At 38.5% G+C, this 16,852-nt stretch overlaps 1 protein-coding gene across 9 annotated transcripts in view; it reads left to right on the top strand.

Annotated features, from left to right (window-relative positions):
• pus10 (pseudouridine synthase 10) overlaps window positions 1-16,852 on the top strand; it is a 103,133-nt gene extending 86,281 nt beyond the window's left edge. For 8 of the 9 annotated variants that reach the window (XM_069931531.1, XM_069931536.1, XM_069931534.1 and 5 more), the window contains 9 exons: window positions 682-767; window positions 1,489-1,614; window positions 2,393-2,449; window positions 5,224-5,300; window positions 5,382-5,437; window positions 6,137-6,254; window positions 7,742-7,884; window positions 10,768-10,867; window positions 14,688-14,802. In XM_069931531.1, coding sequence (XP_069787632.1) covers window positions 682-767; window positions 1,489-1,614; window positions 2,393-2,449; window positions 5,224-5,300; window positions 5,382-5,437; window positions 6,137-6,254; window positions 7,742-7,884; window positions 10,768-10,867; window positions 14,688-14,726 — 802 coding nt within the window. In that variant the 3' untranslated portion in view covers window positions 14,727-14,802. Of the gene's footprint in view, window positions 1-681; window positions 768-1,488; window positions 1,615-2,392; window positions 2,450-5,223; window positions 5,301-5,381; window positions 5,438-6,136; window positions 6,255-7,741; window positions 7,885-10,767; window positions 10,868-14,687; window positions 14,803-16,510 lie in introns of those variants that run through there. The other variant, XM_069931533.1, reaches the window with a different exon arrangement.

Here is a 16,852-nt window from a genome sequence, read left to right as displayed (position 1 = left end):
AAATTATGAAAGGCATAGATAAGATAGAGGTAGGTAAGTTTTTCCCATTAGTGGGGAGACCAGAACTTGGGGACATAGCATCAAGATTCAAGGTAGTAGATTTAGGATGGAAATTAGGAGGAACTGCTTTTCCCAAAGGATAGTGAATCTGTGGAACTCACGGCCCATTGAAGCAGTGGAAGCAACCTCAGAAACTATATTTAAGACAAGTTTGAATAGATTTTTACATAATAAGGGAATTAAGGGAAATGGGGAAAAGGCAGATGGCGATGAGCCTATCATCAGATCAGCCATGATCTCAATGAATGGTGGAGTAGGCTACAGTTTAAATAAGCAACATATTATCCAGAATTCGAGCAACTGGTAGCCTAAAGCAACCCGAAAAATAGGTTGAAAATATGAAAATTTACCATTGGCATACCTCGCCAATGGTTCACCAGTCACGCTTCATGCTATCTCAAGCAATTGGAAAATTCACTTATCTGTTCACTGTTTTACTGTACATAGAATCAATATTGACTTCAATCGATGCAAAAACCCTGGGTTACTTTCTAAGATGTTTGAAATACTTTTTAAAAAGTGCCTTAGAAATATAAAGCAATTTAACTGTAGATGTAATTAAATATTGGCCTGAATTTAATGTATTTAAAATCTCCAATTCATGGGTTTGATCTTTGACAGGCAGTTTCCTTATCAGCTTGAAGTACCTAAAGGCTCATGTATTGTTCAAGAAATTCAGTGCACTCACAATTCAGTCTATGTGGCAGGTAGGATATTGCAGCAATTACTTATTTAATCCCCTCCCTTCTATCATGTGTAAATCAAGAACTTTTAAACATTGAAGACATCAGAAGTATGCTTCATAATGCTCAGTAATAGCCACTCTTGTAATCCATTTTGCTTTATGAAATTGTACATATATAACGTATAAAGTGATGATTTTTTTAAAAAGTGACTTGCACCAGACAATTCATCAGTTCGATAAGCAACGTCAACAATTAAACTGTTTCACAAGTATATGCATGAATTATCGTAACAAGTTTGAAGAATATTTATGTTACTCCCATAGAAATCTTAGTGCTGCAGCAAGAAAATTGCATTTCTCTTTGTATTCTGTTGTTTGGAAAATAAAGGCAGATCTATGTCATACTATTTAAAAACACTATTATAACTTGAAGACAATTGCGCTTTCATATAACCGATCTGAAATCCACGTAAAATTAACTGCAGATCATCTGTGAACCATTTGCTCAATATTGCACCCAATATGTGTCTGGCTTGTGAAGGATTATTTACAATCTTTACAATTATTTAAAGCTTTATCTATCTTTTGACTTTCATATTTCATTGACCCAAATACCATTGTTAGCGTTCGTCATGCTGAACTTCAGATCAGGAATTTATCAAACTAATTCCTCTCCCATCTCCCAATGAGAATTATTGCTGGAGATTAGTGGATGTATGTCCATGTTTTTTTTTTAATTTCAGGCAGATATAACAAGTTTTCCAGAACTTTGCCACAGACTCCTTGGATAATAGATGGAGAGAGAAAAATGGAGTCCTCAGTAGAAGAACTGATAGGAGAGCCATTGAAGAAAATGTTTAAAGTGGACAGTAAGCATAAGTGAAATGCTTAAACGATGCACACATTGACCACATACATGCACCCGCACCACAATCACATTTGATTTTTGTTTTAAATTACAAGTTTGTGAGAGAGTAGTCTATCTGATTTTTTTTTTCTCTCCCTATTTATGGTAAATGGGTAAAATGTTCTCATTTACACACACTGTCAGTGTGGAAGGTTAAAATCATATCCTGCATAATTGAATACAGGCTAAAACTTAAGCTTGGAACTGAAATTCTGCTGGAGTCTATGGCTATAGGATTGTACCAATTCAAACGATAGGTCATTTGGAAGGTTGCCTTATGTTTTGATCAAAGTTCAACAGCAAGCTTCCAGTTTGATTAAGTTTTCTTATGTATGTGCTGGCTGAGGTATCAAACAAGTAGGTTGCAGAAACTATTGGATCTAAATGAAACTTCTGGCATTAAAGCATTCAGACTGAAGTTGCTCCCAGATGTGTTGGCACTTGCAGATCGAGAGGTCAGAGTCTGCCACCATGCTCTGGCATTGGACTTTACGTTGAGGAAAGAATCCAAAGACCCATTGATTTCAATAGGAATTTTAGTCTTGTGAATGAGGAGACAAAGGCAATCGTAAGATTTTGTTTTCTTAGTTATTTTGCTTTCGTTTAATGTTTGTATTTATATGTGATGTAATTTTTAATTTTCATTTTATTTATTTTTTAATATCTCCATTATGTTAGTGCTATGGATTAATAATTGTTATTTATAACTTGGTTTACAAAGCTCTAATCTGTCTCTGTAGATTTAAATTTTTCATCTTCAGGAAGGGAAGATGTTGATGTCAGAGCCTTGGGAAATGGTAAATATGTTTTGGCTTCATTTGGTCTGCTTTGTGTTCACTGCAAGTTTTGGATTAATTAGTAATCCATTAAGGTTCAAAACATTCCCTTTATAGTAAAATTATTTTTGTAAATCAGCTTGAGATATGTTGGTACTCTTGGGAGAAATTAGAAATAAAGAGATTTTGTGTTAATCTTCTGCATTAATATAATTAAAATGATCAATGGAATAATTCTATCGAATGACAGAATTAAAAAGAGGATGAAGTGATGTTTCAATTTTGGAATTCAGAATTCATTTTTGGGCACCTCTAGTCTATTCACTTGCAGCTATCCATTAGGATGGTGCCAGGTGTTTGACAACCGGTTGCAACAGCTTGGTTTGTGACCCCTTGTGATTTAAAAGATAAACGGCTGATCTCATCTAGCTATTTGAAATGATTAGAGTTTGATAGAATGAATGTTCAAAAAATGAACTTGGAAAAGAAAACCTTAGAATTAGATTTAGTCCATTTAGGATTGAAATTGGGGATATTTTTTTCCCCCCCTACAAAGGCCAATGGAAATTTGGAACTCCCTCCCTCAAATGTGTTGATTAAATTGAAATTTTCAAGATTGAAATAGCTTTTGATATCTTGGGATCAAAGGGTTCGAACTACAGATTGGGCACAATCTACTCAAGGTGTGGATCAGTTTTCTTTCTGTGTCTAAACAAGTCAGAAGAAAAAAGTTTCCTTAATTCAAACATTTTGTTGATGTTATTCGAGGATGGAGCTTAGTGATTTACATGTGTGATAATCTATACTATTTGTACTATTTTACCAACTATGATGAGTATTTAGATCAACCACAAAGGTGATTCGCAGTAGAGCACAAGGTCTGCTCTTTCTTAAAGGAAGAGACCTATTTGAACAAATTGGGCACCCAGAATGGAAGTAAGCTGGAAAGTAGAAGTGCAGCTTATCTCATCATGAAGTAGATTTTCTGCTCAAGGGACAGTGGTCTCTACATAAATATAATTATGTAGCGGGCCAATGCAGCAAACAGCCGTCGAACACAGATTGGGTAGGCAGCACACGGGATGAAGCACCTGCTCCCATTGGCCACAGGAATAGGGGTTGAATCAACCAATCTCCGCCAGTGGATTGCAGTGGGTCCAATCTGGGCCCGCGCAACTGGAACAGCCAATCAGCATCTGGCCTCGCTCAAGTCACGCCCCGGTGGTGACATGGCTGTCTGCCTTTAAAAGGCAGAGCTGCAGCCCAATGAAGCCAGTATCAATTACACTCCACTGGTGTGCGAGTCTTCTTTCAACGTCGAGCTATTACCCATTATACCTCGAGCTATAACTAGCAAACCTGCTACAATAAGCTGTTTTTTTTTGTAATATGAAATGGGAGAAAAAAAACTGTTTTAAAAAGGTATAAATAAGGAGGTAGTGAAATGGATTCAGCAGTGGTTGGATGGAAGGTGTCAGAGAGTAGTGGTAGAAAATTGTTTGTCCAATTGGAGGCCGGTGACTAGTGGAGTTCCTCAGGGTTCGGTCCTGGGTCCACTATTATTTGTTATATATATTAACGATCTGGATGTAGGGGTGGAGAATTGGATAAGCAAGTTTGCGGATGACACAAAGATTGGTGGTGTTGTGGACAGTGAGGTAGATTACCGTAGATTAAAAGGTGATTTAGGAAGGCTGGAGGTGTGGGCTGAGAAATGGCTGATGGAATTTAATACAGATAAATGTGAGGTGCTGCATTTTGGAAAGGCAAATTTAAATAGGTCATATACATTGAATGGTACACAATTGAGGAGTGCAGAGCAACAAAGGGATTTAGGAGTTATGGTAAATAGTACCCTCAAGGCTGATACTCAGGTAGATGGTGTGAAGAAGGCATTTGGAATGTTGGCCTTCATAAATCGGAGTATTGAATTCAAGAGTAGGGAGGTTATGATGAAATTGTACAAGGCATTGGTGAGGCCAAATTTGGAGTACTGTGTACAGTTTTGGTCACTAAATTATAGGAAAGATATAAACAAAATAGAGAGAGTGCAGAGAATGTTCACGAGAATGTTGACAGGATTTCAGGGTCTGAGTTACAGGGAAAGGTTGTGCAGACTGGGGCTTTCTTTGGAGCGTAGAAGATTGAGAGGGGACTTGATAGAGGTGTTTAAGATTTTAAAAGGGACAGACAGAGTAAATGTGGATAGGCTTTTTCAATTAAGAAAGGGGGAGATTCAAACTAGAGAACATGGTTTAAGATTGAAGGGGAAAATTATAAGGGGAACATGAGGGGAAATTTCTTTACGCAGAGGGTGGTGGGGATGTGGAATGAGCTTCCGGCAGACGTGGTCGAGGCGGGATCATTGGTTACATTTAAGGAAAGACTGGATCGTTACATGGATAGGAGGGGACTAGAGGGGTATGGACCAGGTGCTGGTCAGTGGGACTAGGAGGGTGGGGATTTGCTACGCCATGGACTAGTAGGGCCGAACTGGCCTGTTCTGTGCTGTAAGTGGTTATATGGTTAAAGCTGTATCACATATTATGATATTTGAATATTTGTGTATCACTGAATACAGTTTTGATTAAAATAATAGGGTTTGCATTAATAACATTATAATTTTGGGGATATTTATGCCAATGAACTATTGGTAAAGAATTGTTTACTAACATCATTGACACTTCGAGTTACTGGACCTTATGATTATTTGGTGATTGAAATAATTTATTAACTTGAATATTTCATAGTATAAATGGTAGTATACTTAATATTTTAAATGGTAATTTTTGTAGGTAGACCATTTGCGATTGAGCTGCTGAACCCACGAAGAACGTCCTTTCTTCAACAAGAGATAAAAGAGCTTCAACAGGTAATTGAAGTAGAGAAAATTAATTTCCAAAACCAATCATAATTGTTTTACTTATGTGTGTACCCTTTGTGCTCTCTACAGAAAATTAATAATTCTACTGATAAAATTCAAGTTCGGGATTTACAGATAGTGACCAGGTAAGCATGTCCATTTAAATTAAGATCCAAATGTATATTTGAAATGGAATCGCATAAGGGGGCTACTCAATCTATCCTGTCTGTAACAACTGAAAGAGCTACCCAGTTTCAACTCTTAAATATATCCAAGTACTTTTTAAATGTGATGAAGGTTTCTGCTCTTATCATTCTTTCAGGCAATGAATTCCAGACCCCTACATTCCTTCTGCCAATCTATCCTCCCTAACTTTTCACTCCTCTGCAAAGGGAAATGGGTTTTCCCTTTGTGCCTTTTTCGGTCCTTCATCTTGGTTCCTGTTCTTCCCAACTTCCTCTGTTCCTAAGAAAACAACTTAAATATATGCATGACGTGTCCTTGTAGTCATAAGCTTCCAATCCTTACAACTTCCTTGAAAATCTTGACTGCAGCCTCCTCTAAAATTGTATCTTCCTGTATATGATGTCCATAACTGTGTTCACTGTTCAAATAGTGGGCTAACTTGTGTTGTATACCGTTGTGTAAGACCCTGCTCTCGTATTCTGTAACTTGGTTAAGAGAGAACATCCTGGATACTTTTTAAAATCTCATTACAGATACATCAGGGATCTGTGGATGTACACTCCAGAGTCCAGTGGTTCCACCACACAGTCAATATCTTTGCATTTATTCCCTATATTAATGATATTAAAAAGTAACTTATTCGCAGTGTGTTTGTTTAGGGAAGCAATAGGACATATGAAGGAAGGAGAAGAAGAGAAGACAAAGTCATATAGTGCCCTAATTTGGACAGAGAAGGCTATAGAAAAAAATGATATTGATTTTCTCCAGGATATAAAGGTACTAAGAAACAAAGTTGTCACTTAACTTCGGGATAATGTGTGGCATGGGAAAATAAAATCTCAAAGTCAGTTTTATGATTCTTGGCTTTAACTTGCACTTTGTAACCCTATGTTCTTGTGGCCATAACGCGTGCATTAGTGAGAATTGAGTTTTGTGGGTATGATCAGTAAAGTGAGACGGTGCTCCTTTTTAATCTAAAATAAGGGCAACTTTGCATCTCTGGCAGAGTAAATGTTGCTGTGAAATTGAGTGTTTTCATTACCAGTAGCAAGCTTTTATGTTTTTTTTAAAATGTTTAATTTTACATTAATCTCCCAAGGTAGGACATGTTTTTTTTCAGGAAAAGATCTATGCTTTCTCTGGACATGAAAAGAAGGCTGTTAAATAAAGGTTCAGTTATTCAGCATGTACTATTTATTTAATCATATTGGTTAACCTGAATTGAGCCTGGGAGCTATCCAGAGAGCAACTCCATGCTGGTTCCTGAAGTACTGAATGACTGGGCTTTTATGTAATGCTGAATAGATGTTAGCATGCGAAATATGAAATAGATTTTTCAGGACTCATTGATTAATCACAGTTTTGGGAGGGAATATTTTTTACAGTGACAAGGAAACTAAATGTGGCAGTTAAGAGCACATTTTCAAAGTATATGATGAAATAATAAATGCTGCCATCAAATTTGGAAGGATAATTGACAGATGATATTCAAAGAGAAAACTGCAAATCAGAATGAACAATTTGGAAGAATGATAGGTGGAGCAGCCTTGTATAATGTTAATCAGAATAGATTTCTATTACATTGTAAATATTTGTGATTTCTCAGGAGATCTAACATTGTGTGCTGCAGAACTGTCTTCATGAATGTAGCAAATTGCTGTAAAAAAAAATGAAATTAGTCAGATCCTATCTGAAATGCATGGCATATTCTGAGCACATATTCTTTACAAAACAAATTATGACCTGCAGAATATAGAAGTGAGCAATGGAAATGTTCTGTCAAAGACATCTGTCAATCTCTGAATTGCAAGCGGATGCACATTTTCATTTTACTTTGTAAGCTGTAGTTGATAGCTATGTTAAGTGTTCAAGTGTTCATTGACCATTACTGCCTTGCAATAGACAGGTATTTACATTATTGTTTTGAATAGTCAGCTGGGTTTATTTACAGGGAAATTTCAAAATGAGTTAATCAAATATCAAGGAACTTGATTAAATGGGAACAAGTCAGGATGAAACTTTAATCCCAATGGATCAAAAAGGAGGACTTTGTTACAAAATGTATTTTTGGCTCATTTCTAAACAATAGTTTCTTGCAAAGATTATTGATTATCCTAGAATATCTGAAATTTGCATTAGCACAGTTTCTAAGATGTGAAATGTAACAATATTTTGAAAGATTTATCTTTGTAAATTAGAGACATGAAATTTAAGTGAATGTATAATTAATTATGACAATATAATATATTGATCTATATCTGTAGAACCTAAAGATTGACCAGAAAACTCCACTGCGAGTTCTTCACCGTCGACCTCTAGTTGTAAGAACACGGGTAATACACGACATGAAAGTAGAATATGTAGATCAACATCATTTTCGTCTTTATTTGAAGACTCAGGCTGGATCGTATCTTTTTTTGTTTGCAGAATGATAAAGCAAAAGAAGCATTTTCAAAACCGATCTGTTTTCCTGTCAGGAAATAAGACAGTGCTGTTTTAGTCTCACTTATCAAAACAGACAGGTATTAACTGGGCAACTATGGTCCACCGAAAGCAGCATAATTATACAGTACTTTGAATCCAGTAGCTTGATTGTAATGGAAGAGTTGCTGTCATTTCAGGAATGAAAAAAGGCCATGCTGGAAACAACACCAGTACTCTTAAAATTGTCATCTGGTGAATCTGCAATGGAAGTGTAATTGTGAAAAAAAAACCTTTTCCCACAGACAGAGCAAACCAACAGATCATATCAAAGATATAGCCCCGCTGCATTAACCAGTGAATGATGGTGCACAATTTAGCAGGTAACAGGAGCAGATTGCTCCAAGTACCTCCCCATCTTCACCAGTGACATGGCCCATTGTGTGACTTCTGATGATGAGGCTGAAGCTTCACAACTATATTCAGCCAGAAGTGCCCAATGGTTGATCCATCTCAGCTACCTTGCAAGCCCTCTACCATCACTCAAGGCTTGAATGATCATCAGCTAATGACTCACTGCATATGATATCAAGTAAATGCCAAGAGCAGTGGATTTGCCAAAGACTATGTAACCAAGCAGCATCCCAGGTTTAGTCCTAAAGACATGTGGTTCAGGAATAGTCCTAGCTCTAAGACAACCTAGTCCAGTACAAATAGAACACTGTCATCTACTGGACAGTGCAAAACTCAACAGTGATTTTAACTGGTGCTTTAATAATCTGCTGGCCAATGCCCAGTGTGGGAATTTTCAGTATCGTTTGGTTCCATATCTCATCAGGCATTGGCAAAAGAGTTAAATTCCAGTGAAAGAGCATTCCAAAGCAATCCTTGACCAAGTATGATTGATGTGTCTAGACCTATTCAGAAAACATTCCAATAGTTAAAGTTGTGTCTTACACAAGGGAACCTGGTTGATCATCCCAGCCCCAGACATCTCTCTGTATGCAGGGGTTGACTTTCTTCAGCTGCTGTATCATTGAGGACAGAAGTTGGGTAGTTTGCTATTGACTACATGATGCTTCATTGTATTGATAATTCCTCAGAAATAATACAGTCCTGGTGCACACAGCAAGATCACACCAAGAATCACACATGGCCTGACAGGTGCCACCTAAGTGCCATATGTTGACCTTCATAGACTGTATGATTCAAGATTCCTTTATTGTCGTGTAATAAATACACATTTGTCAATTTTGCTTGGCGCAAAGACACAGACACCAATAAGAGAAAGGGAAGCCAAAAAGAGTCTCTTCAGAGACTCGATGTCCATGGATTCATCTCCTGCACTCCCACAATCTTTGCATCTGCTTCATCGCCAAGCCAATTCTGAACCCCCCCCCCAACGTGATCAGCAAGTGTCAGTACCTGAGGTCCATTGGAAGCCCTCCTTGCCTCATGAGTCCCAATCCCAATATCTGGTTTCCACAAGCCAGTCTCCAGCAGTACGTAGCCTGATATGAGTCCCTTACCTGCTGAGCCTCTCGCTGATCTGCTCGCTGCCCTGGTCACCTTTTCTGTCGGGTTGTCCCTCAGGCTTCTCCTCCACCTTACTATTGTCGCTTCTCCCACAATAAACACTTTGTGGCCGCCAATGACCAGGAAGTCATCCAAATCCACCACATATATACTGCAGCTATGAACAGGTCAGAGACTGGTTGATTTGCAACAACTGACTCGCCTCCTAACGCCTCAAAGGATAAGCCAGGAAGCAGCGTCTTTGACTATATTTTAGACAGATGTAGATAAATCCTGTATAAGCATGGGAGTGAAAGATTATAGAGGATAGGTAGAGATATGGAGATTATAGTCAAATTGGTCATGATCTTATTGCATGAAGACCAGGCTTGAGGAGTCAAGTGGCCTAAGCCTGCACTTAATGTATATGCACATAACCTTTAATGGAGAAGTACATCTTTAAGAAACAATTACAAAGCTCAACACCATTTGGGACAAAGTAGCCTGCTTAATTGGCATTCCATTCATCACTTTAATTGTTCTCTCCCTCTCCCACTAGCCCCCATGCCTGTAGTATGTGCTATATATATACTGGCTGTAATTGTACAATTAGCTTTGTTGGACCAGCCCTGTCATTTGCGTGCCGGACCCCAGATTCCTAAATCAGATGTTCTGTCTAGCTTTGTCACCAGACAGGCAGAGGAAAAGACTCCAGATACACTCAAAGCTTGAAACTTGCAAAATCCCCATTGATACCCGTGTTTTGGGCTCATGCTCATTCAGAGATGAGAAGGAACTTTCAGAATGGTGATAAGAACCTCAAATCCATGCACTGGGAACAGGGTAAGAAGTGTGCCACCTCACAGCTGGCAGGGTCCTGAAAGAAACTGATCTAGTGACAGCAGTGCTTTTGAAGAGATAAGATGCTCGACTATAAGTATTTCCTTCTTACCTTGACATCGGAGAAACCACACTAAATTACTCATCTCTGTGAAACCAGTGTTCAAGATCCCCCTCCAAAAGATATATCAAAGGAAAGAAAAGGAGGAAAATATAAATACAGAGAGAGCTGTGGTGGACAAGATTTTCCAATTCCCAGTGGTGAACTCCTGTGTTTTGTACTTTTATTTGTTTGATCAATGAATCCTGATGCACTCATTTTAGTATTTTATCTGTCCTAACTGATTTCCTGCCTGGAAAAGCTTTAAACTCCATTCTGGATTTTAAAAAAACATATACCCTGCTAATGTGCAAATTGCAGTGAAATTTCTTTTAAAAACATTCTGAACTTCACCACATTCTGCTGAATGGTAATTATTAAAAAAAAATAAAAAAATCCTTAACTATCCCGTAGCTATGTTAAAGAGTTTGTGCATGGAGACTTTGGACGCACAAAGCCAAATCTTGGCATGCTGATGAACATGACAACTGATATTCTTGAACTCGATGTGGAGGTGAAAATCATTTCTCCAGTCTTTATTTATAGTGTATGTTAATCTTAAGAATTTACTGTTTTTTGAGTTGGTACCTCCAAGTCCAGCACATTGCCATGAAAGAAACAACTTTCTTCCATCAATTGCAATTTGAGATCATTGTTTCTGTTAATAGTTGAAATGCAGATCAAATTGTTGGAGCTGAATGTTACAAGGTAGATCTTCTCAGGTCTGTGGGAAATTGCAGTTGTGCTTGTGTAGGAAATGTGGTAGCCAATATGCTGACAGTAAGCAGTTAATCTGATAGGAACTTCTAGCATCAGAGCAGAAGTGAGTCATGGCCCTGGCAGACTGCCGTACAGTATCATGATTGGCCTAACTATGGCCACAACTCTACTTTCCTCCCTGATCCCTGTAACCTTGCAATTTCCTCTGATCCCAAGAATCTTTCTCTTGACCATGATATTCATAACTCTTTTTTCAAAACAATTTCAAAGATGAATAATTAGCTATTCCTTTATCCTGAGACTGCCCCAGTTCTAGATTTCCTAATTTAAGGAACCATCTTAAGAGCATAAGAACAAAAGAAATAGGAGCAGGAGTTAGGCCATCCCACCCATCGAGCCTACTCCACCATTCATTGAGATCATGGCTGATCTGATGATAGGCTTATCTCCACCTACCCGCCTTTTCCCCATAATCCCTTAATTTCCTTGCTATGTAGAAATATATCCAACCTTGTCTTAAATATATTTACTGGGGTCATCTCCACTTCTTCATTGGGCAGCAAATTCCAGAGATTCAGCAGCTTCTGGGAAAAGCAGTTCCTCCTCATCTCTGTCCTAAATCTACTATCCTGAATCTTGCGGCTATAGTCTGGTCTCGTTTCCCCACCCACCCACCAATGGAAAGAACTTGCCTACCTCCATCTTATCTTTTGCTTTCATAATGTTATATGTTTCTGTAAGATCCCTCTCATTCTTTTTAATTCCAGCGAGTACAGGTTTCTACAACTCAATCTCCCCTCATAGGCCAACTGCTTCATCTTTGGAATCAACTTGGTGAATCTCCTCTGCACTGCCTCCAAAGCCAGTATATCCTTTGTTACAAGATCAAACTAGCAACCACAAAGAAAGTATATCACACAGGGGTAAAGATGAACAATTCCTTTATTAACAAAAATTCACCTTCAAACTTTAATTCAAAACCCCCCCTTTCATAACATTGCCCACTAGTTACTATGCAAATTTCTAAAACAGTGTAAAACTAATAAATTCCCCAGCCTAATTATAACATATGTAATTAAAGTCTAAGTTATATTTCCAACCAGCCCACAGAAAAACGTAGACACAAAACACACAAGATTCAAAAAACTTTGATCTCAACTGAAGCAAAGATCATAAAATTCAGTTTGTTTGGTAAACTGAAGCCAAAAGATCTTTGAGAGACAGAGAGAGCACAAAATTTGAAGTTGTCTTGTGTTGCTTGCAGAGAGAGGAACCACTGGCTTGGTCCGGATCCTTCTGGCTGCCTTCAGAATGTTCATCCTTTTTGAAATCCCAACATTCTAAGCTGTCCTCCAGACCACGACTCGTGCTCTGGGCCACCTTCCACTCCACAGCACCACCCAGTGGTGGCTTATCATCCAAGTCCAGAAATTTTTAGATCATTTTCTATCCTTGCTCAGTCCGTCTCCAACTCTCTCAGCAGTCCACCTTCACCTTGACTCTCTAAGGCAAACTGTCACTTTTTAACATAAAACTGCACAACACATAGGCCAATACACAACACAAAACTCTGTAACATCTTCTTCCAGTAAGGAGACCAGAACTGCCCACAGTACTCCAGATATAGTCTCACCAGTTCCCTGTACAGTTGCAGCATAACCTCCCTTCTCTTAAAATCAATCCCTCTAGCAATGAAGGCCAACATTCAATTTGCCTTCTTGACAGTCTGCTGTACCTGTAAACCAACGTTTTGTGATTCATGCACAAGCACTCCCAGGTCCTTCTGCATGCCAGCATGCTGCAATTTCTTGCCATTTAAATAATATTCTGATATTCCATTTTTCCTTCTGAAGAGGATAGCCTCACCTTTACCAACATTGTACTCTATCTGCCAGACCTTTTCCCACTCACTTAACCTACCTCTATCTCTCTGCACACTCTCCGTATCCTCTGCACAATTTGCTTTTCCACTCAATTTAATGTCATCATAAAACTTGGATACATGACATTCTGTCCCCTCTTTCAAATCTCACCCTACATCCATGGCTCATTTATCAAGCAACTGGATGTAGGGTGAAATGATGAGAGGATCTTTCTGCCTGAGTGAATTATAGTTCCAAGATCATAAGAAAAAGAACAGAAGTAGGCTAATTGGCCCATCAAGTTTGCTCTGCCATTCTTATCATGATTCATCCACCTGCTCAGCCCCACTCCCTGGCTTTTTCCCTGTAACCCTTGATGCCCTGACTAATCAAATACCTATCAATCTCTGCCTTAAAAACACCCACAATCTCTGTTTTAAATTGATGTCCTTTTATCTTGAAGTTATGCCCTCTTGTCCTAGAATCCCTTAGCATTGGAAACATCCTTGCCACAGCTACTCTGTCCAGGTCTTTCAGCATTTGAAATGTCTCTGAGGTCCCCCCTCTTCCTTCTATACTTCAATGAGTACAGTCCAAGAACTGACAATCATTCCTCATATGCTAAATCTTTAATTCCTGGTATCATTCCAATAAATAGTCTCTGAATCCTTTCCAATGCCAGCACATCTTTTCTCAAAAAAGGCAGCCAAAACTGTGCACAATACTCCAACTAGGGTCTCACCAGTGCTTTATGAAATCTCAACATTACATCCCTTATCATATATTGCTATCCCTTAGAAATGAATGCCAACATTGCATTCACCTTCTTCACCACCAACTCAACCTGGAGGTCAAACTTTAGGATTTCCTGCATGAGGACTTGCAAGTCCCTTTGCTCCTCAGAATTTTGAATTTTCTCCCCATCTAAATAATATATCTATTTCTCTTGTACATCTATAATCTTGTACCAAAGTGTATGACCGTACAATTTCCAACATTGTACTTCATCTGCCACCTCCTTGCCCGTTGTCCTAATCGATACGTCTCTCTGCAGCCTTGCTCTACCTACAGCACAACGTGCTCTACAGTGTAAAAAGCAGCAGCCCCTACACCAACCCTCTGTGGATTGTCACTGGTAACCAAACAGAATAGGAACCCTTTATTCCTACTCTCTGTTTATTCAATAGGCCTCAGACAATTATCATAGCCATTATAATTGAGTGCCCTATTGCCTTTCTCTCACCTACCCTTGCACAACTCTGTCTCTCCACTGCTTTATTCTGACTTGCATTTGTTAATTGCAAATTTTCCATGTCTGTGCCAACTTGCAGTTACTCATTATAATTGTGCTAATACGTTGACTCCAATAGTTGCATTTTACTCATTAGTGACTGTTTTCTTGCTGTCTTGCATGCTCTTTTGTCTATACTACGTGCACATTTAAGATACCCTGCTTCAGATTCTTGCATCATTTTTCCAGTCGCCAAGAAGAAATTGGTATTTTTCTCTCACGGCAAAGGGAGAAAAAGTGTGTTGTGTATGTTCCTTGAGAGGTTGTTGCTTGTTTGTCGGGATTGAATCTGCTCTGCTCGACAGCTCCCCTGATATCATGAAAAAATTTGTTACGGACTTCTGGCTGAAAAACCCGAGTTGTCTAATGGACTTGAAATATTCCATTTTGAAAAGTTACTTTAGGAACTTGGAATTAATCCTATATTCATGGTATAATTCATTAACTTTTAATTTCTTTAGTCTGTAGATGTTGACTGGCCTCCCAAATTGGATCAATGAAGTTATCAGCATTCTGCATTTGCTGGATAATTGTGCCCAGTTGTAGCTACAACCAAAAATAAATCCATCAATTGAACTGGTTTGTTTTGATATTATTTTTTTAAAAAATTGGTTTATTTTACGTCATGATTTGGATGCAAAGTAAATCTGCAGCAAACTCTGCTGGAAATAAACAGCCATTTTGACACAGACGATAGCCAAGCCAAGCATTTCCCATCTTTATTTGAAATTAATTAGCACACTCTTAAATTTTATACATTCTATTTTAGGCCAAGTAAACTTGGACACTCCTTGAACAAAACCCTAACAGAAAATAATAATGGCAATTTTTAGATGAGAAAATTTTGTAAAGTGACCTGTTCTAATCATATGGAGCCATCAAACAAATTAGTTTCAAGGTATAACATTTGGTCAAGTTACATAAATGAAACAATAAGGGTGTGAAATAGTAATAAATGAAACAGTAATAGAATCTTACAATCTTGTCAACCTGTAAATTATTTAAGATTCCTTTATTCTTGTGTAATAATACATAAAATCTAATATGTAAATTTCATCAACTTTCACCTGCCATAAAGGACCACAAAGAGGCACCACTACCATTGCCCAGTGCCCCCAACAATAAGAAAAACAGAAGCAAAAGAGGAGTCCCTTCAGAGACAATGTCTGTGGATTTTCACACTATTAGTGCAGTGGTTCTCAACCTTTTTCTTTCCACTCATTAACACCACTTTAAGTAATCCCTATGCCATCGATGCTCTGTAATTAGTAAGAGATTACTTAAGGTGGTATATGAGTGGGAAGGAAAGTTTGAGAATCACTGCTCTAGACTCAATTGTTACTGAAATAATTTGCTTGAGAAAAATAGTCATTGGTCCATTTCCTTTGGAGTTATTAAACCATGCACATAACGAGTCAATCAGGTACAATTAAAACAGTGGTTTTCAAGCATTTTCTTTCCACTCACATACCACCTTAAGCAATCCCTTACTAATCACAGAGCACCAATGGCATAGGGATTACTTAAAGTGGTATGTGAGTGGAAAGAAAAAGGTTGAGAACCACTGGTATAAAATTTAGAATATTTCCCTGGGGAACTGTAATGGCTATTTTGCACAAGGAGCAATAAGTGAGAATAGCAAAACCATGTTATTGGTTGCATTGAGATAAACGTCACTACAAAAGAACTGGTGGCACGGTTAGCGGAATGGTTAGCATAATGCTATTACAGCTCCAGCAACCTGGGTTGGATTACATCACTGGCTGTAAGAAATTTGTATGTTATCTCCAGACCATAGTGCACACGCAAACACAATACCCAGTACACAACAATCACTTAAACAAAAAAATGAAACGTATTGCTAGCTGCATGGCTGAATCCATAATGGAGTCCTGGAGCCATACTTATGTAATTACTTGTTAGTGCCAGAGTGGTACAGTGCAGCAGCCCTTTATTTCCCTCTAGATCAAATGCAGTTGCAGATAATCCAGTTAATTTTTCTGAGATTGTATATTTGCAAGTAAAATTGTTAGGAACATGGGCCTGGATGGATTAGCTTTGAGATTTTCATGAATGCTGGCATGCTTTGTGTGCTTCTGCTTGCATGCCCACTGTTTCCAACGACATCTTCCTCGAGTTTCTGGTACAGTCTTCAGTTTGGTGTTGGGGCTTACTGCTTTAATTAAGTCATATTCACTCAATACCTTCATGATCTGGTCCTCTTACTTCATAGACCTACTGGTTTTAGTGTTTCTTGCATTTAATCTGTGTTTTCTGATTATAGACAAGATGAACAGAATGAGAGATTGCACCTTTGGAGCTGGAGTGGCTGCTGCAACCATGTGCACCAGGTTCCTCACACCCTCCAAAAACATGGGGTTTGTTAGTTAATTAGTTTAATTGGGTAGCACGACCTTGTGGGCTAGAAGAGCCTGATAACATGCTGATGTAGCGGGTGCACAGCGCAGTATCGCGAAACGCCATCGTCAGTTCACAGACTTAACTGGCACATCGCGGGCTAGCAGTGCTGGGCGCCAAAGTACAGCGAGTGGATCAGATGAAGCCCCTGCCTAAAGGAGCGGTGCGCTAATGGCTCATAGTTTTAACAAGTTCATTAACAGCCAGG

Source organism: Narcine bancroftii, chromosome 4 (genome assembly GCF_036971445.1).
Source record: "Narcine bancroftii isolate sNarBan1 chromosome 4, sNarBan1.hap1, whole genome shotgun sequence".
NCBI classification, from domain to species: domain Eukaryota; kingdom Metazoa; phylum Chordata; class Chondrichthyes; order Torpediniformes; family Narcinidae; genus Narcine; species Narcine bancroftii.
The sequence above is the reverse complement of the archived record's forward strand: the minus strand, read 5'-3'. Positions and strand labels throughout refer to the sequence as shown.